Source organism: Periplaneta americana, chromosome 9 (assembly GCF_040183065.1).
Source record: "Periplaneta americana isolate PAMFEO1 chromosome 9, P.americana_PAMFEO1_priV1, whole genome shotgun sequence".
Taxonomy (NCBI): Eukaryota; Metazoa; Arthropoda; class Insecta; order Blattodea; family Blattidae; genus Periplaneta; species Periplaneta americana.
Window position 1 is genome coordinate 104451499 of NC_091125.1, and position 16746 is coordinate 104468244.

The 16746-nt window shown below is 32.6% G+C and overlaps 2 protein-coding genes across 5 annotated transcripts in view; one reads left to right on the forward strand and one right to left on the reverse strand.

Annotated features, from left to right (window-relative positions):
• Positions 1-16746, reverse strand: part of Bap111 (Brahma associated protein 111kD) — a 643372-nt gene that overhangs the window by 341460 nt on the left and 285166 nt on the right. The gene's annotated exons all lie outside the window — the stretch shown is intronic.
• LOC138706344 (nose resistant to fluoxetine protein 6-like) overlaps positions 1-16746 on the forward strand; it is a 93247-nt gene that overhangs the window by 50117 nt on the left and 26384 nt on the right. The window contains exons 3-7 of one of the 2 annotated variants that reach the window (XM_069835514.1): positions 3172-3350; positions 7813-7979; positions 9959-10029; positions 10437-10633; positions 13064-13221. In XM_069835514.1, the coding sequence (XP_069691615.1) occupies positions 3172-3350; positions 7813-7979; positions 9959-10029; positions 10437-10633; positions 13064-13221 (772 nt within the window). The remainder of the gene's footprint in view (positions 1-3171; positions 3351-7812; positions 7980-9958; positions 10030-10436; positions 10634-13063; positions 13222-16746) is intronic. The other variant, XM_069835515.1, reaches the window with a different exon arrangement.

Consider the following 16746-nt stretch of genomic DNA (forward strand, 5'->3'; position numbering starts at 1 on the left):
ATTTCGATTAAATATTGCGAAATTATTGTACATTCATTTATGCACGATTCAATAATGTTCGGTTGCACCGAACGAATATTTAGGTATGTTGAAATTATAGGTTATGTTGCCCCTTTCTGTCTAATTTTAGTGGTCTCCAATGCCCTGCCATTCATATGGAAATATTATAGGTTATGTTTACTATACCTTATATTCCTAAATTCGCAATTATACATCATAATTAAGCATAATGTCATGTATGATACTCCGCACACCCAATTTATCTGTATTTTGAAACTACAATTGAGTATTGAATTATTGTATTTATATACTACTTAAGAGACGAAGTAACAATCGTACGTATACTAAATTCATAAGAGTGGTATGATAAATTTTCTGTCTTTATCAAGGAAGGTAGCTGTGCTATATTAAAATCACAATATAAATTCTTTTTTATTAAACCTCAAAATAGCTTCCATTCTAAACTTAAAATGTTGATGTGAAAAGATTATGTTAACATGTAAAATTCTCTTCACATTAAAATAACACAGTTTTGTAATTATTTCTGCAACATATTATGCAACAAGAAGTAAAGGGAACTTACGGACACATTATACTAAATAAAACTTAGGTATGATACGCAATAAAGTTATAATATAATATTTCACTGAGCTCCATACACTGAAATAGAAAACCCGAACATATATTACGGCCTAGTCTAGATCGAAAAGGCGTTGACTATGCCGTATTTCGCATTGTTGTGAAAAGTTGTGTAAACTGTGAAATGTTCGTTATCGGTTGTAATAACTGTAAATGGCTAAAATACAATAATTTGAGTAATAATATGGGACAAGGATACGTTTGTTGCACTATAAATTCTAAGAAGAAGAGGTCAGAGTTATCCTTCTTCCGAAAGATCCAGGAAGGTGAGTTTATAAAATATAATATATACTTTATGAAAATAATATATAAACCATATGTATTTCGTATTTCAATAGTGGAAAGAAGGTGTTAATTTTTCAAAAGAACACGATATCAAAAGTACAATACAGTTTATCGTCTGCTAGGGAAAGAGTCTGTGATGAGGCGATAGTAGCGATCCTGGTGGCTAGCAACTATCTATGGATGCATATTTCAACTGTCTATGTTTGCATATTTAGTAAGTATTGAGCTTCGCAACTGTATATACTAAACTGTGCTTATATTTCCTTTTTTGTATGGGTTGTGATAATAATTGCTCTAAAATTTCTAATTCCTTCATTGTCCAGAATTGTACAGAAGGAATGCAAACATCTTACTTGTTTTATGTATTTCTTGTTCTAGCTTCTACATGGTACAAGTTGTGTAATAGAAAAATACTTCACTTGTAACTAATAACCAGGCAGCGCATTTTCGTTCCCAAACAAGTTAGGAAAGTTATCGGTTAGTATATCCTGGAGTTTCAGGGTTCAAACTCTAACCTTAAATGCTTATGTCAGGACGCTACGAAAGGTAAAACCTAGTTCGGTACATAATAATAATAATAATAATAATAATAATAATAATAATAATAATAATAATAATAATAACGGAGCATGATAACTGTAAGTGGGATTGCTACTAAATGTAAATGGTCAGTCCAGCTAGTTTTTAACCACATAAATGCACTAACATTGCGAAACTAGCGTTCTACAAAATATTAGTGCTACATATGACAGGAAATATAATTAGATCGATGATAATACTGAACTACTTCATATAGTATATATTAGAACATAATAGTAAACATGATACACATTAACTTGTATACTTTATAAATACAATATGTACAATTAATTCACTTAATAAAATCAGCTCCGTTATGGCAAACAAAAATATATATTCTGAGATTATGAAATTCACATCTTTTACCATAACTGTCAGTGAAAATTTAAGTTAAGAAATGTTCTTCCTACGTCACAGGACGTTACAGTGACAATTATAATAACAAAAATCAATATACAAATTAACAATATTTACATTTTACACAATATATACAAAATACAGATCAAAATGAAATACAATATAACATAGATTACTTACTTACAAATGGCTTTTAAGGAACCCGCAAGTTCATTGCCGCCCTCACATAAGCCCGTCACCGATCCTTATCCTGTGCAAGATTAATCCAGTCTCTATCATCATATCTCACCTTCCTCAAATCCATTTTAATATTATCCTCCCATATACGTCTCGGCCTCCCCAAAGGTCTTTTTCCCTCCGGTCACCCAACTAACACTCTATATGCATTTCTCGTTTTACCCGTACGTGCTACATGCCCTGCCCATCTCAAACGTCTGGATTTAATGTTCCTAATTATGTAAGGTGACGAAAACAATGCGTGCAGTTTTGCGTTGCGTAACTTTCTCCATTCTCCTGCAACTTCATCCCTCTTAACCCCAAATATTTTCCTACGAACTTTATTCTCAAACAGCCTTAATCTCTGTTCCTCTCTCAAAGTGAGAGTCCAAGTTTCACAACCATACAGAACAACCGGTAATACAACTGTTTTATAAATTGTAACTGACAGATTTTTGACAGCAGACTAGATGACAAAAGCTTCTCAACCGAATAATAATAGGCATTTATAAATTAAAATAATATAAACACAAAAGTCTGAATGAAAATGCAACTTATTCAGTATTAGAATCAGATCACAATGTAGTCGTAACTTGCTACTTTACATATACAACATTGACGACGGATCTCCTGTATTGTACCATGTATAATTCATAATCTATGCGTACCTGCTTACCATATTATCCTGCTTATGAATCCATGACTAACGAGCCACGTTATGCATCGACGTGACGTAATAGATGTTCCAGAAGAAATTACTCGATGCGCTGTACGTTTGGGAACAAAAATGCGCTGGCTGCTAATAACGTAACGTGCTACTTGAAGTGTAAGCTTACCATAAATATTTTAATTTATGGATTTATCCTAGAGGGTCCCCTAACGCTTGGATTGTGGTATTATTAGCGAAGCGGAATAAGAAGAAAATTAATTTTTGATGCTCATTTAAGTCATTTATTTTCTGTATCACGAAAAATGAAGTTACTTTTTTAATATGATAGTTTTAAATGAAATCACACGGTGCTGATTTTAGTTTCTAAACCGTATTTTAAAATAATTCAACGTTTATCAACTAGGAATTATATATTCTATTTCCAGTGTTGGATTCAACCTCGAAATTCCAATCAGGACTCCTACAAGGCAATGTAGTCGAACTTGGGAACTTCGATGAATGCTTGGACGTAGAAGCTCATGGGCAATGGGGCTCATTCGTAGGTCAACATTGCGCAACTATTTTCAAATATAATAATCCCGAATTAGTTAAAATGGCTGGAAATGTAAGTAAAGCATTTTATATACATCAAGGTAACAGAACCATCATTAACGAATGATACACAAATTGTACATAATTTTGACTACAATAAATGTACCGTAAACAGGGGTTACTTTGATCACTGAAATATATTTTTAAATGTTCTTTTGCTAGTTTCTTGTAAAAAGTTCGGAGATAAAGCTCCAAATTTCATATGCGACATTTCCTAAAAGTATTTCAACAATCATAATATTCACTTATAATAGTTCATGTGATAAAACTTAGTTCAAAAGTGTGGGCCAAAGTTACCCGGTACATGAGGTTACTTTGACCAACCTATGTTTTTTCACATATAAGCATAGTAAAATTAAACTGGGTCAATGTAATACAGCACCTGGGAAATTGAACTACAAACTGGCAATAATATTCTTAAAAAGAAGTCTGTCTGAAACATGAAAGATATTTATTTTGAGACAAATATTTAAACCTTCCCAATGTTTTATGCTAAAAATTCTTGTTTAAATGTAATGTCTAAAATGGTATGGCACGAGGTACACAAAGATACATTATATTGATAAGGCTGCAAAACAAAATAAACAAAACAAAACTACAGATCTTTTACATTCAGCTGACGCCTTGAAGACTGAGAAAACCCCTCTTCAATTGTTTGGAGGGGGGGGTTATTTTCTTTTCCACTGGTACAATAAAATGTTCTTCTGTTGGGGCCATACCCAATACCGACCGGTAGGACTTGCACGCAAACAGTCACCATAAATTCCATCTTCTTCCATTTGCGTGATAAAAGCTAGATAACTGGGTTTTCCAAGTTACACAAAGTTTCCAACAGTCAGTGATGGGGTATTTTAATTTCAATGGTCTGACATGGCCTGCAAACAGTTACAACGAAAGAAAATTTAGTGCTAGAGATTACTTTGACCTGGGTCAATGTAGCCCCTATCCACGTGAATAGGTGCTATTTATTTTTAGATAGGAAATACTGTCATGGGGTTTTAAAATAATGAAATATTGTTTACATATCTTGTATGCCAGCTTACAAAAAATATACTTACTTGATTTTTTTAAATACCGGTATCAGCTGGGAAGGAGGAAGTTTACACAATATTGATTTACTACTTCTACAACAACAAACGCCATGGACATCACAGGTGTCCACCAAAGACCGTTATAGACAATCCTGATAGCGGGAGTTATTCTTAAAATATCTATCTATGACGTGTAGAAATGAACGGTGTGGATGAAACTCACAGTGGGAATAATTTTTACAACTTTTTATCGTGTGTGGGCCAAAATAACCCTGGTTTATGGTACATTATACAATACATATACACTATACATCAAGCATGCTCATTATGTTATTAATGGCAACTTTTCTCATAATCTTCCACTCAGGTCTCATTTCGGAGCATACTGAGTAAAAATATAAGTAATAAATGATAGTAAGTATAAAAATCATAAAGATTGTTGAGCGAATAACTAAAGTTTCACAATCACGATCAAAATACTGTATAGCCTCTATACCGCACAACGAAAAATCGTTATCCAAGTGTGTGTATCAGTTTTCTAAACCGTAGATCTTGATTTAAAGCTGGGAGGAGTGCAATTAGAGGCCTTGTGGACAAACACTGCGTATACGACAGATTTTCATAGAATAATACAGTTTCCCTTTTACTATTCCGTAACTATACAGGAATTATGATGATGATGATGATGATGATGATGATGATAATACTAATAATGATGATGATAATAATAATAATAACAATAATAATAATAACAATAATAATAGGCTAATAATAATCACCATCAAATCCTTGATGCAACATAAATTCAAATCGACATGGAACACAGGATCTTAAAAGGCTAAAGTTATCAAGAGAATTAATTAGTCTGGGGAATATCATATTTCACTAAGGAAATTGTGTTCTCTCAAGATGTATTATGACATATATTTTATAACAATTTTAGCTTATGTGATGAAGGATCGGTGGAGCGGAGAAAAATTCTCTCCGGCACCGGGATTCGAACCCGGGTTTTCAGCTCTACGTAGTGACGCTCTATCCACTAAGCCACACCGGATTCCAATTCCGATGCCGGATTGAATCCTCTCAGTTTAAGCTCCACCTCTTAGTTTCCCCTTAGTGGCCAACCCTCATGCACTGTGTCACAGATGTGTGACCGTGGCACAATGTCCAACACACTATGTGCAGAGGTGCACTCATTATGACTGACAGTGCCGAAGAGAATTTTTCTCCGCTCCATCGATCCTTCATCATATAATGCAAAATTCCTGCATGGACATATTATATGTACTTCGGTACATGACAATAATTTTAGCTTAGCTATTTCTAAGATTATTTTAGATGTATATGAAAACGATTTTGGTTATGCAGTCTTTGATATAAAGGAAATTAAATGAGAAAAGAAGTAAATTGGGTTCTAAGAGATTGGAGTGACAAAATATCGAAATGTAAATCAGAAGTCGTTCTTCGCTACGAATAATTTAAAAGCCAAACAAAACGAACCATGGGTCGCTCGTTTTAATAAAGGATTACCTGCCTTGACAGGCAGTTGTAATCATCTCCTTTGTTTACATAGAGGAATTTTATTTTTGATAAATTATTTTCACTTGAGCCAGTTGCTGTAATGATAAGAGTCTCAGAATTCCATTTAATATTTTTCAAATTTTTAATGCTAAATTATTCTTTTTACAAAGCAAAGTAACATAGGAAGAAAAACTGTATATAAAAAGATGTTAGCCACCTGCGTAGCTCAGTCTCAGTCGGCTAAGGCGCGATCAGGAGTTGCGATCGGGCGGATTCGATTATTGCTTGAGTTGATTATCTGGTTGGGTTTTTTCCGAGGTTTTCCCCAACTTTAAGGCAAATTTCAGGTAATCTATGGAGAGTCCTTGGCTTCAGCACGCCAAGTAAATAACCTCGCAATTGATACAGTGTTGTTAAGTAACCACGTATACAAATTGTTATGGTGATTTTTGAGAAATTTCACGAACATGTTGCTAAAGCCTCTTTAGCTAAAATTGATTTAATTTAAAGAGGGAAGTTGAAGCCAATTCAGATTGTTCACCATTGTAATCTACATTTAAAATTAAGTCAATAAACTCTAAACTATATTACACTTTTTCTCAATTTAATGACGTTTATTACCAATTAGTTAACGTTTGACTAGACACTATTAACATGAATTGCCTACTCTCCATTCTTACTGTATTCTTTTAGTCTAATTTTTGTCTACTGAGACGTTCATAGTGTAGGCCTATATGTAAACTAGAGATGAACAAAACTAACTGTCGCTCTCGCTCGTGTGTTCGTTGCACTTGTCTTTTGAGTCTCGTCTCGTAACTCTCGTGCGTTTCGAGTCTTGCTCATCATTCTCGAAATATCATTTGGTCGGCGTGGAAAGATTTCGTAACTTTGAATAACATACATGATTGAAGTATGTAACATTAGAGACGTTTAATTAACACAAAAAGACAAAACAAAACAGTATCGTAGTTATCAAAATGTTCTGGTTCTATTAACAGATATTACCTATGGTTATATCAATAGAAAAAAAACTCAAATTTGCATTTCTAAGAAACATAAAACATAACGTTAAATAAAGCGTTCATATTTTTTATTTGAGATTGTACACTAATTTATTTCAAAAATAGGGAAAAAAAATCTTAGCCTTTTAATAAGGGCCTAGTAACTAAATAAAGGTTGGGGAACGGATTATTATACACAAAGGTAGAGATGATGTTTCAAATAGTCTAATTGATTGTTTATACATGCATATCATTGCCAAAACATATAAAAATTCAGTCTGGTATAAACAACTGTGACGATTCAAGGCTGTTTTACGTTCGAGAGTTAACCACTCCAGACATCTTGAACGTCCACTTGATTCATTCACAAGCAGTCAACGACATAGGCAATACTGTCGTGCGGATGTTCGGCTTTCCGGGCGCTGTTAGTCTTGCTTTCTCGATCGTTGTTCAACTCTAAATAGGCCTATATATTTCTCTTTTTTTTAATTGTTCACTTATCTTACGTTACCTGGTAAAATTATATATTATAGCATAATTATTTATTTGAATAGACTGTAAATTGAAACAATGACATACGTGTAATATTTTCCCTCAAATTCAGAAAAATATTACTACGTTCGAACAGAACAATTGGAGAATGAATATGACTGTACAATACATGAGGCAATAAAAGTACGAGTGTGCAATGGAAGATATTCGCTCTGAATAAATTTCATTCAAATGTTTCAAACAATTCTGAATCACTTAAAATTATATTCTGCTTTCATACTCCGATAACAAGAATTTAGCTATAAAATAAATGTGATGAACTTCATCTGACTTAAAAATTGGTAACAAGCATTTTTCATCATCTGTAAATCCATAAAATACTCCACTGTTAATGTATTTACCAATTTATTTTATTCATGCACTGTTCTAGCTAGGCGTAGTACCAATATTTTGGTCCATTTGCACGCCATCTACCTGTACTCCTCAAGATTTGCAGTACGTGCTGTCGAAAATAAACAAGAATTTTATTGTGGATCCCTTACTCTGCCACACGAAAAATAGTGCAAGACCACTTGAAACAATCGACTGGATTGCCATGTAGGTAACTTTATATTTTATTTCAGGTAGTAAGGAGGTATCTCTCTTACTTCTGTAAATGGAGAGTTATAATTGCTCTTAAGATTATATGGAAGTGAAATAACCTTGCAGATTGAAAGACACTGAAATAAATTGAAAACCTGCATTACGTTTTGTGATTAAATGCACGGTTAATTAGAAAAATGAGTTTGAACTTTCAGCAGTCCGATAACATCGTCGCGAACACACGCTGTAATTCCTCAAAGCTGTGGCAAATGCAACTATCAGAACACCTCTCCTCTTACTGCCTCATAATTCTTGCTTATATTGGATCCCGTGTCAAAAGAGATAAGAGCTGAAGCTCATACAGTGAAATGCACAAGCTTTTAATAACATATAGAGTGATTCACGAATGCTTCATTCTATTATCAGCGATTATGAATTCCTCCTTTAAAGTGTCTGATCTTGTAAATGTAATTGAACCGATAACTTTTAAAAGGTCACATGTCCACTTTTGTAAATTTTACAGGAGAAGCAAAAAACTGATTATTTTGTTAACGGTACTTTGTAGTGTAATCAGATATTTTTTATTCGAAGACAAAGATGTTAAGTTACATTTACATGCATAAATTAATGGTAACATCACTAAAACTTAACTGTAAAAAAATAATATTTATGATGGACTTGTCCCCTTTCAATAATAAACAATAAGTAAAACATAATAAAATGAATTTTTATGTTCTTAAATGTGTTGTAACTAAGTTATTACTGACTAACAAATATTTAAGAATATAACCGTTAAGAACATTATTTTGCTACGGCAATATATCTTATTTCTGAAATAAAGCAATTTAAAAGCATAAAAGCTTTTAAGTTTCTTCATTAAACACTTCCTCTGAAGTTTTCAGTCACCTTCATTGTTTTTTTCTTCTATCAGCTACTGGGGAATTTCTTCATAAAATTGAAGATATTCAGGAAGTACATACTGCATAACTTGGCGGACATTTTCAACTTTCTTCTTATTTATTGGAACTTTTCCATAATATGATTTACTTTAAAGTAGTTTCAAGTCATTAGGATACATCACATTAATTATATGCAGTAACTTGAATGTGTGTGTGTCATTACTCCATAAATATATTCATATGCAACCACTGTAGGCCTACCAGGGGACTTAACATCAAAAACCATCACTGAATATTGTGAAATTTAAAAGTATATTTTCTGATCTTTAGACACTTCTTTTCCTAACGATTCAACTACTCGCCTTTTTGTAACTATTGTAAACAAAGAATGGAATCGTGAGATTTTATATTGTACATCATGCAAAGAATGATGGGAAAAGAAGAGAGTTTGTTACTGATAGGTCACATGTCCTGAACATGCTCTTTCAATGCTAAACAGAAACTTCTTTACACTGTAACATTCGGTAGAGTGCACATACTTGTGTCTTTTCTTCAGCAAACGGTGTGCTACAGTAAGAAGAATATGATGGTGGTCATAACTCAATTTGTAAAAAAAAAGTGGACCTGTGACCTTTCAATAATAATCGAGTCAATTATTCTTCACATCTTAAAATTAACAGGGACCAGAAGGCCATGGTTACCGATGCACTTCTCTATGCAATCAATTTTAGGGCGAAGTTTCTAGTTAAGTTTTTATTTCTTGAATCTATTTTAATCTCAACTTCGTTAAATCATCATTGTAATCATGAATAAAAGGACTATACTATCATAAATAAAAGGACTACGTGCCTGTCTACTATGACTTTAAATGTAATTTTTTTTCCAAAAAAGTTTCTTAAATCTCTTAAATAGGGTACGAGGGAGTCAGAAGCAAAGGGGTACAAGTAACATGTAAAGTAATATAAGTAGTCGATTTTATTACAAATACATTATTCAGAAGATAAATAATGACAATTTGAATAGCCGATTAGATAAAATAATGTATATAATTGCCAATAAAATTGAAGTTTAATATAATTTTTTTCCCCTTTTCAGAATGTTGTTCTCCTTCATCGGAATACTGTGTGTCCTCAGCACTCTTTATGACATTTTGGTAACGAATAAAGGTAATTATGCTTAAATATTTCAAGTTTCACTACATGGAAAGAAACTAGTTCTCGGATAACACTATGCCTGCTTACAATAATATTGTCTGTTACAATAATTTATTCCAACATTTGCTGAACTCTAAAATTCTTTTACTGTTGCCTTTGTACCACAGTCTAGTATATACAGTCACGAAGCTTGAGTTTTGAGGGTACTAGGAACAATAGACTGTGCAGGTACTATTTCACATTGTCTGTATTGAGGCGATAGTACCGAGCCTAGTGGTTAGCAACTATCTATGGATGCATATTTACTACGTATTGAGTTTTGTGACTGTATATATCAGACTGTGTTTGTACTAAGTGGATAATGCCTTCTTTTTTTTAAACCAAAAAGTGCATTTGTATTCTATTCTCGTTTCATGCAGATCGACGAAGAAAGATTCTGCTCCTATTCTCCTGGAAAACTAATGGAAAGGCTTTGCTTAACACAGAAGACGTTAATTTCTCGATGGATGCAGTGCATGGGATGCGCTTTCTCTCCATGTGTGCAGTAATTCTTGGGCATACAATTGCCATATCTATAGGAACGCCTTCTGTTAATATTCTTCCATTTATGGATAAAGTGAGTGCCAATTTTATTACAATCAAGTGAAATTCTGATGTTCGCTTTTACTCCTCCTCGTTCCTCTTATGCATCTTCATCGCTTTCAACACTACATTCCACGCCTCCTCGTCCCCCGCTCACTCAACTTCTTGTATATACTCTTGTCCTCATCTTCTGTATTTTGCCCATTCCCTTCCAATTTAACTTATTATCTTCATAATCTATCTTCTTCCTAATATTTGCCCTTCTAGTCCTCCTCTTATCCATGTTCCCCTAATTTTGCTCGCATGATATTATGCTCTCTTTATTCTTCTCAACTCTCTCAAATTTGTACAAATTCTGCATTTGTGTTGAAAGGTCGCGTGAGAAAACAAAACAATAGTATATCTAGGACATAATTACAACTAATTATTCTTTTGTCAGGTGGCGCTATAGTTTCAAAAGACATGAATTTATTATATATTATATGGGTCATTCAATAATTAGTAGCGACACTGTTTGTATGTGGCGCTATCAGCGGTAAATGATGCAAGCCGGTAACAATGAGAAAGAAGAGCTTCTGATATATATGCTATCTGTGAGTTTTAAGACAATAATAATCTCAGTAGTAGTAGCAGCAGCAGCAGCAGCAGCAGCAGCAGCAGTAGTAGTAGTAGTAGTAGTAGTAGTAGTAGCAGTAATAGTAGCAGCAGCAGTAGCAGTAGTAGTAGTAGTAGTAGTAGTAGTAGTAGTAGTAGTAGTAGTAGTAGTAGTAGTAGTAGTAGTAGTAGTAGTAGTAGTAGTAGTAGTAGTAGTAATTACTATAATAGTTACGAAAGTGAAATACTGAAATAATAAATATTATAGTAATGAAAATAAAACACCAATAAAAATAAACCACATGAGTTTTTAATGTGTGAAATTTTCACGAAAATGTGAAAATTATGTTTATGCAATTTTAGCATTAAAACACGCTTGTTATGACGCTATAGGCTAAATCATGTACAATTTTAGTGTCCTAATTCTGGCACTGGTGCCAGAAAAGTTATCTAGCAATTAGTATTACATGTCGTCATCACCGCCTTCACAGTACAATAAATTTTATAGAACGTAAAGCTCCAAAACAACAACAAAATAACATTGTCTTGGAAACGGTTACTTTGAAACCATGCAATATATTACGTCATATCCATTACTCATGTCTCTGCTATGTCATAACATTACATTTTGTAAGTTTATAATAGCTTTTTTTACATATTTTAATGCTATAATAACATAAAACGTATGTAACACGTGTATAATCTTCATTATAAACACTCGTGAAAATTAACGCGCTCGCTTACGCTGACGCGCTAAACATTCAATCGTGCCTTAATTACCAAAATTATACACTAGTTACATAAATTACCATTCTTTTTACGACTTGTCTTATAGTACTCTAAATTATAATCCAATTAATGTATCATATCATTGTTTGGGGTGGAAGTACAAAAATTAATCTTAGTCCGTTAAATTTACTACAAAAACGAATAATTAAAATTTGTTTGAAGAAACGTTTCGATTATCCAACTAAATTAATTTATTCTGAATTTAATGTATTTAATATTGAACAAATTTATAAGTATACGCTGTTAAAATTTTATCATAAAAATCGTAATAAGTTTGTATTACAGACACACAATTATGACACAAGACGAAATATTAATTCAACATTAGTAGAACCTAAATGTCTCACATCTGCTGGTCTAAAGCATAGCATAAATTTTGGCCCTCGGTTGTACAATGCTTTAACTAAATTACACCCAGAACTTCTAACATGTAACCCACTAACATATAACAAGAAAATTAGAAACGTGTTAATATCTTAAATTTGATTAAATAAATTTATAGCCTATGTGTATGAATTAATCAACCTATATTATATTTGTATTCTATAATTTTGAAATATGTGTTAATCCTACTTTTCACGTGCGATATTATTCTTCTCTAGTGTTAATATTATATTATATACTTAATTCCATTGCCGCTGTAATTATATTTTAGTTCCTATTTTATTTTACTTATTTATTTATATTATTATTATTATTTTTATTTTAATATTATATCTGAACTGCGACCGAGCACGAGCGCTGCTCATTCGGTCTCAAATTTTGTTAATACTACTGTATCTTCTTTTTATATTGCTTGTATTATTTTATTTGTATTTCTCTTTGTTTGTTTTTGTAATTATATTTCTTTATTCTGTATATTTGAATTTAAATAAATTGAAATTGAAATTGAAATTGAAACAATACAAAAATTTCAAGTTAAGAAAAGAAAAGAGGCTGAAATACAGAATTACTGTATTTAGATAATAACTATGTAACTTAGCAGTGTTTAGAAACTTACGGTAGCAAATAAATATGTTTTTATGTATGTATATATATTTTGGGTACCTTCTTAACAAAGGAATGGTATGGTTGTTTCCAGGCCAGACAATGGGAGCACCTTTATTTTGGTAATTTAACATTTGCTGTTGATACATTTTTCGTGATGAGTGGAATGCTACTATGTTTCATCACCATGCAAGTTTTGGATGCAGGAATAAAATTCAATTTTCCTGTGTTTTATATACATCGATTCTTGAGGTAATAATGAAATGCATTACTCATTATAAACATAATAATATGAAGTGCCTCACAGTGAAAATGATATAACATGCATTTTGATGTAAATTTAACACATAGTAACTTAAATAAATAACTAAATAATGTTTATAATTTAAAAGTTAAGTCCAGTTAAGTGAGAGTTGCTTGTTCCAATGTTCGATTCAGTTAAGTCCATCCGATTTTAGTATGGATTAGCAGACGGTTTACTAGCTGCTGATAGTTGTGATTTACGTCCAATTAATCAGTGTAATTTGTTGAATTTAAGATTTATTTTTATATTCCAGATTACATTTCTTAACAATTAGCCAACTATCTAGATATATTCCTAAATGCTTCGCATCTTCAGTTACGTGTATAACTTAATTTTTTAAATATGTATGATAAGAACTTTCTTGTGTTAAATATTATTAACGTACCTTGCTAACATGTTTCGACCTATTTTCGGTCATCTTCGGAACTGGTCGTTGTTGATCTTGGCGCCTCTTGTTTCCTTTGTGGGTATGTTCGTAGTGTATAGTTAAAGAGTGTATGTGTTTTGAAATTGAGTTGTGTGTTGAGAACACACCCCAACGATCTCAACAATCCTCGGGTCCCATGTCGTAAGGATGTGTCCACCAGTTCGCGTTGAGTCGCATCACGTGTCCTGCCCATTTCTTCTTCAGCTTGTCGGTCGTCTTTGTTGCGTCTTTGAGGTGTGTTTGTCTTCTTATGTCTTCGTTATGTAGTCTATGTCTGAGTGTGATGTTCAGCATCTTCCTCTCCATTTTTCGTTGACACCTTCTCAACATGTCCTGCTCTCTTTCCGTTAGAGACCATGTCTGTGCTCCGTATAGGAGAACTGGAAGGATACAGTTGTTCATGATTCCGCTTCTTAATTTTAAATTGTAAGTCTTGTCTGTCAGAATGAAACTGAGGCTCCAAAATCTCTTCCATGCGTTTCCGATTCTTCTTTGAATCTCGTTCTGTCGTCTGTTGTGAAAGGAGATTAGTTGTATTCAGTCACGTAGTCTAGTTGTCTGCTTCCTATTGTGATTGGTATTTTGAGGTTGTTAGTCATAACTTTTGTTTTCTGTGGGTTTAGTTGTAATCCTACTTCCATGCTGAGGTTCTGTATCTCCACTATCATAGGTTTATTTGAAAATTACGAGTAATATAAAAAAAATCAACGTTTACATAAACATTATGTTTATAAATATGGGCCTTCATTATGTGATTTTTCTCTTTATACGAGAACTACCCATAAGAAAGAATTGAGATAAGGTTGGAACATTTTCTAGAGAGAGTTCATTCAGTATAACGATTTTCTCTAAAACTGTAAATCTTAGAGAAAAAAACTTGTTTAGATTTTTCAAACCTGTCCCCATTATCATTTTGGTACAGTTATGTTCCACCCTGTATATCCAGGGTAAACCGTCAGTAATATAATTAATTTTAGGAGATTATTCTTCGAGATATTTCATATAAGAACGTTTAATACAATTGTGCTCATTTTTACTTCCTTGTCGAGGAAAGAATTATTTTATATGGAACATTTCATAGCGTATTTTGGGAAAGCTAGTGAATTAATTCCCAACATACTCAGTCATTTTAAGAGAGCAGTGTATTATGATAATAAACGATTTAAAGAATTTTAGTTTTGTCTTTTAAATGTGCAGAAATTTTATCCAAACAAATGTAAGTTTCCGTTCTGCAAAGAAAATTTAAAACGCGATGCACTGTGACAACGCTGTAAAGGTTATTGCCTGGAGAGATGCAGCTCGCGTATGCGAGGAATGGGTGAGACAACGATAAATGTAAACATAACACTAATATAGAATGGGTAAAAAAGTATTTGTACAGTTCCAATAAAGAGAAAATTTAATTATACACACTACACGTAATATTCATTTCTCTAAGAATCCTTTCGTCTTATTTCGATAATGTTGACACGCTCTTTAATTGTTTTCATTTATAATTTCAATTTGTTGTTACCTTAATTTTAATTTCAATTAAACGTAAATTATGAGATAAGTTAAGCACAAATTAAATATTTACACAGCCCTATTCCAGTTCATAAACAAACTTTTTTAAGCTTCCTTAGGTGTACCACATCAGTGAGTACAGCACAGTGAAGCTATTCACATTGTTTGAAGTAAACGCAAAGCAATGGATAACAAGAAAAGAAGAACTGCATTAGAAGGAAAAAACTTGATTATAAAATTACACGGGAAAGGAAAAAGTTTCCGATCTTCTTTGCAAACCACATTTTACTATTGGGTATATCACAAAGAAGTATAAAAAATAAGAGTTACTGCAAAATAAAACACGTTCGTGCCAGCCAAAGAAACTTAATGCCCGAAATGAAAACTACATCCCTCGATAGGTAAAGAAAAATCCAAAAATAAATGCTAGGAAAGTGGCTATTTCACTCTCTTAGTACATCCAAGTAAATGTTACGCCTCAACAGTTCGAAATACGCTAAAAAATTTGGATACCGAGGATGTTCTGCTTGAAAAAACTATACATATCTGACGTAAATAGTAAAAAATGCCTAGCATTTGTCAAGAAATACCAGAATTAACTTTTGGAATAGTAGTAATTTTCACAGACGAGGCCCAAATCAAACAATATCGAAGTATATCAACATGTATGGAGAAAGAAGAATAAAGCTTTCAAGAAACGTAACATTGTTCCAACTGTTAAATCTGGAAGAAATTCAGTTATGGTTTGGGGTTGTGTAAATGCTAATGGAGTGGGTAACATTCAGATTGTAGACGGTAATTTGGATCAGAAGCAATATTTGGACATATTTAAAAGAATCTGAAGGAAAGTGCAGTTGTACTTACGTTAGGTAACGGCTGGATGTTCCAACAGGACAACGATCCGAAGCATACTGCTTTCAATGTTCAACAGTGGAATCTCTATAATACGTCCCACAACCTGTAAACTCCTCGTCAATCCCCGGATTTAAATCCTATTGAGGAAATTTGGTGTGAATTAAAGAGAAAAGTACGCCAATGTCAATTCTCCAATAGAAAAGAGTTAATTCAACATATTCAAGAAGAGTAGGAGAATACTAATTTCACAATTTTCAGGAAATACTTAAATTCAATGCCAAGACATCTTCAAGTGGTAATTGCAACTAAGGGTTATTAGACCAAGAACTGAAATTAACTGTGATTGCATCCAGAGATTTGTTTATTTTAATTTTACATTCTGTTCAAATACTTATTTTGCTATAATGAAGTCACTTGTTGAGTTTATTTTTATATTATGATGTAAATATTATGTCAATGTTAATATTTGCATATATAAATAAAATATATTATTTGTAAGCAACTGTCTGAATAATAATACAACATGAAATCGTGTAAGTTATTTAAGAAATATAAAGATTTTTAGTTTTGGTAGAATTGTCCAAATACTTTTTTTTACCCACTGTAGCTTGGGAAATTTGATTTCGTCTAAGTTAAGTTTACCGGTTACTACTTCAGATATTAAAGTGGGAGGGAACTATTTCTAAAT